We start from the raw sequence: 6,283 nt of genomic DNA, 5'->3' as shown, positions 1-6,283 counted from the left end.
ATGTTATTTTGGATAGCAGTTTTGAGAAAGCTGTGCTTTATGTGCTCTCTGAATTCTAGTGACACATCTTTCTTTATACAGCCAAAGAGAAGGTCAGCCAGACTATCCGCTGTGAGTATCCTTATTTATTCCTTGGATATCACATCCCATGGGATGGGGGCAGTTCAAGACAAACTACTGGGGTTTCTCCACCAGAATTGAGTCTTCAGTATTTAAAATTCCCATTCCATGTTTCTATGTATTCACACATTACAGGCTTCTCACATGAGGTACATCTGTGTTAGTGAACATTCAGTCTGGACATAGGAGTGTCCAGAGTCAGGGAATATTGATCTGAGGATGGATTTGTCCATACAAATGTTCATGGCTCTATAAGTTACCTGCTCTCTCCTTAGCCTGGTAATTTGCCCATTGATTTTTTGCAGGGCCAACTGTTGGGTAAATAGTTTCCAAAAGTTACCAACATAAACATTATGAATATTTATTTTAAGTATAAATATTTATTTCTGGCTTTCACCTGACCCTGTTCCTTGTGTGTGTTTTGTACAGAAACCTGCTCCTCCCAAACCGGAGCCAAAGCCCAAAAAGGCAGCACCTAAGGTAAGTCTTTGGGAATCTCTTGGAGTTAAAAACCACTTTGGTTTTTTTTTTTTTCATAATTATCTTTAAAGGTTCAAGGCGGAATTATGTGAATTAAAAGATAGAATTTTATCCAATTCCTGGCCAAGGAATGTGGTAAACTGAGCAGATTTCAGATCCCTTGTGGTGAGGCTTTGCAAGGCCATTCTAAAGTTTCATATGGTGCATTGTTGGGAAAATGATGCTTGGAATAGAGATCAGAGACTCAATTAGAGAAGGCATTGAAAATCATGCTATTAATTACAGTTCCTCACTATATTTCCATTCCAAGGCCCTCTCTGCAGTTAGTTATCAGTTTATCACTTTTTAATCACTGAGAGTTCTGCAGACCCCTTTCCTTAAGCCGGATATTTTCGGAAATGTCAAAAATGTTGGCATGTCTGACAGTATAGTTAAAAAAAAAAAAACTATTTAGAGCTCCTCTTTGCTTTGGAGCAACAGTTTGAATTTCAAGGGGGACAGTTCTGCAATCCATGAGGGATTCTTTGCATCCCCTTTCCTGTCACATCCTTCCCAGCAGTCAGTTTGCAGTGCCTTTTTTTTATTATTATTTTTCTGTAAATATTTAGGATTTTGCAGCTCAAACCGCCCCCCCCCCCCAAACACCCCAGCAACAAAACTTTAGTGATTGTTTTTAACCTGTTCCCATCACACGTTTCCCTTGTGGGTTTGGACAATGGGATAGGCAAAGCCCAGGAGCAAGAGATGCTTTGGTTGCAGAAGGGGAGGATGAATGGGAACCAGGAGCTCTTTCCTTTTCCATTTAAAATGCCTTGCAGTTTCCTGTGGCACAGCAGACTTCCAGGTGAGGGAACTATTTCCAAGTCCTGCTGTGTGGAGCAGCAGAGGTGCCATGAGAGATGGAGGAGAGGGAGAACCCCAGGTGTCATTTTTAGGATCCCTCAGCTCTGTAACCTCAGTGCTGCGCAGAGCAAGGCGTTCACGTTCCATCCTGCTGCTGCAGCTGGATTTCTAGGTCCATTCCAGAGCATGGGGAACTCCACAGCTCCACATTCCTGGGTGGATGGAGCACTGGACACTCAGGATTGCACTCCCCTCTAGTGGCTGGTGCCCTGGGAGGAGCAGAGCCAGCTGCTGGTGGCTGCTCTGCCAGCACAGAGCTGGCCTGGGCTGTGACAGGGCAGGGCAGCTGTGTGTCATCCACAGGTTTGGGATTTGCTGCTTTTTTCAAGTTTACTTCGTGGAAATATTTGGGGTTTAAACACAAAAGCTGCTGTAACTGATTTTAAAAGTTGTAGGAGTTTAGGGCTGTAAGGGGCTGTCAAAGCTTAGTTTGGGCCCTCACTGCACAACCGTGTGGTGTGGTCTCCCTTTGGGATAACCCCTGAGACCAGTGCCTTGGGAATTGCTCCCAGCTGGACTTGGAAGCCTTGGTCCTATTGCTCCTGAGGTGCTGTTTGAAGCCAGGATACCTGAGCTGCATTTTTGGCTCTCTACAGCTCCTCATACTGCACCAATACCTGTGAAAAGCGGGATGGACTAACAACTGTGGAGGCATTTTTAACTCCCATCTGCCCCCAAATGCTTTACTTGCCAACCTTCAGGTTCTTGGAATGTCTTTGTGTGATTCAGAACAGATTTCACCTGTTAAACTTTGCCAATGTTGAAAACCAGAGTTGGGAAAGGAGTTCTGTCACTTTTAATACCCATGACCTTAGTACTGAATTGTTGTTGCCATCTCTAGAGCAAAATTATTGAGGAACAGGAATACAGTGCTGTGTCCTGGGAGACACTTTCCCTCCAGCCATGGAACCCATTTTCCCTGGATTCTCCCCAAATGCTTTCTGAGGAGGGGCTTTTCCAGCACAGAGGGGACTGCAGAGAATTAGTTTGAGCTCTGTAAATACTTTGTGGTCTCTTTTTAATGGGGTGAGGGAAAAGGTAACCACTGCCATAGTGGAACTGTAATTCTAAATCTCTCTGCCAAACAGCACCAGAAGACTTGGATATTCCCAGTCCAGGGAGTTCCTGACTCCACACTGTAGTAGAGTTTCCCAGCTGGTCTGAAATCCCTGAGACTGGAATGTGGGAAGTTAGAGAGGAAAGAGACCTTCACCCGTTTGAGTGCTACTGACTCACTGTCTTAAATGTTCTGCATCATTGTAGGGTTTGCTGTTAATTTTGGTGAATTTTTAATCATCAGTATCATTGAAGGATCAGGTGCCTTCACCTTTTATTTCATGAGTTTGCCCTTAACCAGCAGGTCATTTTTAAGGTGAATTAATTTTCTGCACTAATCAGCCAGGGGTTGGAATAATAAAGTAAACTTTTTGTAACCTTTTAGTAAGTTCTTGTTGCTGAGACAAATCTTTTAAGTATATATATATATGTATTTCAGTAATTTTCTGTTTCTCTTCACATTCCTGTGTGTAGATTTTGCAGGTTTCATGGTTGCTTTGTTGGAAGTAGGTTAATCAAGCAGGAGCTGAGCTAGTTCAGTTACTGGCAGCAAGAGGCAGATCCTTGGAAGTGAAACTAATGAGAGTCGTGTATTTGGGTCGGGATCTGACCTTGCCTATGGAAAATTATTACTACAGAAGCATCGAGTTTTGGGTTTTGTTTTGATTTAGCCTGATCCACATATAAGAAACTGCACTTAAATAATAAATGCAAAGCTCTTGTTGTTATCAAAGTGTTGCTGTTGAGCCCCCAGTTTTTCTGTCACACATATGGTTTATTATAATATTGAATATTTTTGGCAGGGAAGAGGGGAAGTCCTTGGACTACAGCTTTGTTACAGTTTTCTAAATAAGCATTAACAGCACATCTGAAGGATTCTGGTATTTCCACTAGTTGTACATGTTGGTTTTGTTCTGTGGCTGCTTTTCAGCAGCAGGGTACAAATACAGGCCAGTTCAACATTTTTGAGCTAATTTAATTCAATGCCTATTTAAAATAGGAATTCCTTTAACCCCAGCCATGGCTGCTTTTTTATTATGCACTTCCCAGTAGTACATTCAGGAGAGCATAGAAGGAAAACACTTCTTCAAAACTTTGATCTCATCTTTGTCAGAGGGGAATTTGGGGTGTTGGAAGGAGGTTGTGTGGAGGGTTTGGGAGTTTATAGACATGCAGATGTACAAGGTGGAAATAAGGACTTAATAAATTGTGGTCTGTTTTCTTAACAGAAAGAAAAAGCAGCAAATGATAAAAAGGAGGACAAAAAGGCAGCAACAAAAGGGAAGAAAGGAGCCAAAGGCAAAGAGGAAACTAAACAGGAGGATGCTAAAGAAGAAAACCACTCTGAAAATGGAGATACCAAAACTAACGAGGTACTTTAGCTGCACTAACCACGGGAATACAGCCAGATGTGCTGGGAATCCAGCTGCAGGAGCTCCCCTTGGCTCCTCACAGGGTGGGGGGTCTCACTGCCACCCTGGAAGGACAGCCCAGCTGGGGATCTGCACAGAGAGAGCCTGGAGGAACAGCCTTGTCCTTCCAGCTCCTTCCTGCCCTGTGCTGGAGCCCTTCCACAGGTGGGCTGTGCTGGGCCGGGGTCCCTCCAGGGCTGGCTCAGGCAGCGCCGAGTGTTTGGGAACAGTGGAGTTCAGGGAGAGCTCTGCAGCCCTGAGCTGACTCTGCACACCCTCTCTGGGCTGCTGGCTTCCCTCTGCTGCTCAGCACGGGCTGGGGCTGGGCCAGAAATCTGGTTTTCAGTTTTACACAATTTCTTCAAACAGTCCTTTCCCTCCGAACAATTCAAGAGATCTGCAGAGTCAGCTCGGTCCTGTCTCTTCATCTGCAGCCTCTTCTCACAGGTCCTTGCTGTGGCAGCTCCTGCCTCAGAGCTGCCTTTGACTGGGACCAGCTGCAGGCTCTATCCTGGTGGGATTTTTTCCCAGCAGATCCCTTGCTGGCAGTAGCAACACAGAGTTTTCCAAGGGCTCTCTTTGCCCTTGATTTCTCTCTAACTGACAGAGAACTCTGGTCTCTCCTCACGGGTTCAGTGTCACCATCACTCAACTGGTTGTTTATTCTTTCATTTCTAAAACGAGATCAGGAGCTGCTTTGCTAAAACAATACATGGCTGATGTGCCTCAGGGGGTCTTTGAGAGGAGCTTTGCAGGTTTGACGTGCTACCTTCAAAAGTAAAAGCACATTTTTGTAGAGAACAGGTGGGGACTGAATCCCCCAAAACCTGGACAACAGTACCAGGGGTTGATGTGTAACTCTGAGACTTCCTTGTACAATGAGGGCTTGAACTTCCCCTGTCATAGCATTGATCCTAATCTAAAATACATTCCCAACTTCTGCCTCTCTGTAGGCACTTATTCTAAAACTACCTCAAGTTGTTTTCATTTTTACAATTATCAGCCTCGTTGCTGTGTCAGTACTATCCACACAAAGTGTCCGTGTCTCTGCTAACAAACTGCTCTCTCTTTGATGCTTGTTAGATTGGAATCCAATTAGCATTTCCAATAATATTTCTATTCTTCCCAAACACTTTTATAGGCACCAGCTGCTGAAGCATCTGATGATAAGGAAGCCAAGTCCGAGTAATGTTAACCCTGCCCTATATCTCCATCATTTGGTCTCCGTACCTCCATGCTGTATTGTTAACAGAGAGGAATATTTTTATCAACTATTTTATAAATGCAGGTTTTTTTAGCATGAATTTAATTATGGAACATCTTCATCTCGGTTACTTGGGAATTAAATCCCTAACAAACAAAAGAAAACAAAAAACAAAAAAAAAAAGTCATTGTTTTTAAATTTTGTGATTGTAATAGTTTGTATGGTACATGGAAAGAATAAGTGGTGGTAGCTTTTGACTTCTGTCAGTGTGTCCCTTTTTGTGTAAGTCATGCTTACAGACTTCAGATTTTAATTTTTCCCTTGTATGTGTTGTATGGTTTCTTAAAGTGGGGAGGTCTCAAAACAAATAACTGTGTGAAACATTCCAGTGGTTCTGTGGGTTGCTTTTATAAAGAAGGTGAGCTATTTTCATGAAAAAAAAAAAAAACCTAAGAGCTGGAAATCTGTTGTTTCCCAAATGTAATTTTATTTTGTCAGTTTTGAAAAAAAAAAAAAAAAAAAAGAAAAATAAATAAATAAAAGTGTAATCCTGTTTTTAAATGAAATACAAACATTTCTTTTCAAAAAGGGCAGGTTGGTTGTATGTACCCACTGTTAGGAATTTTGCTGGATTTATCTTAATAAAAAAGACTCCTCAAAAGCTGATTGTGGTTTGTTGCTTGTGCTGCTGGAAAGCTCCCAAATTCCAGGAGAGCTGCAGTGGGACAGGGAGAGAGCAGAGAGCTTTGGGGCTTGAGCCCCTCTCTGCTTCAATTGTGTGACTTCCTTATTCTGGGAATAACAGCTGGACCAGAGCAGTGCACTGGGGGTTTAGTCCCAGTTTTGTTACTACGGCTTTTCTGTGCAGCTTTGCCAAGGACACTTCCACTTCTGCTGCTCAACCCTCCTTTTATAGAAGTCTCATCCCATTGGTGACCAACTGCACAATGTATTTAATAAGAAGAAAAATGTCTGCAATGCAGAAACTTTATCTCTGCTTTGAAATTGTTCTGCAGCCCAGCCTGGAAATTCCAGGGGCTTGAATATTTTATCTCATATCCAAACCCCAACTCAGCAGCTGAGGGCAGAGTGTCTTGGATTAAATGTG

The 6,283-nt window shown here is 43.0% G+C and overlaps 1 protein-coding gene across 1 annotated transcript; it reads left to right on the top strand.

Annotated features, from left to right (window-relative positions):
- Positions 1–5,839, top strand: HMGN5 (high mobility group nucleosome binding domain 5). The gene is made up of 4 exons (XM_027893082.1): positions 1–111; positions 550–600; positions 3,789–3,932; positions 5,113–5,839. The coding sequence occupies exons 1-4, from the start codon at positions 1–3 to the stop codon at positions 5,158–5,160; spliced, it is 354 nt and encodes a 117-aa protein (XP_027748883.1). The 3' UTR covers positions 5,161–5,839.
- The last annotated feature ends 444 nt before the right edge of the window (positions 5,840–6,283 follow it).

Source organism: Empidonax traillii, unplaced genomic scaffold, assembly GCF_003031625.1.
Source record: "Empidonax traillii isolate 1590-97213 ecotype Southwest subspecies unplaced genomic scaffold, ASM303162v1 scaffold380:size670999, whole genome shotgun sequence".
Classification (NCBI taxonomy): Eukaryota; Metazoa; Chordata; class Aves; order Passeriformes; family Tyrannidae; genus Empidonax; species Empidonax traillii.
This window is presented reverse-complemented; position numbering and strand designations above follow the sequence as displayed.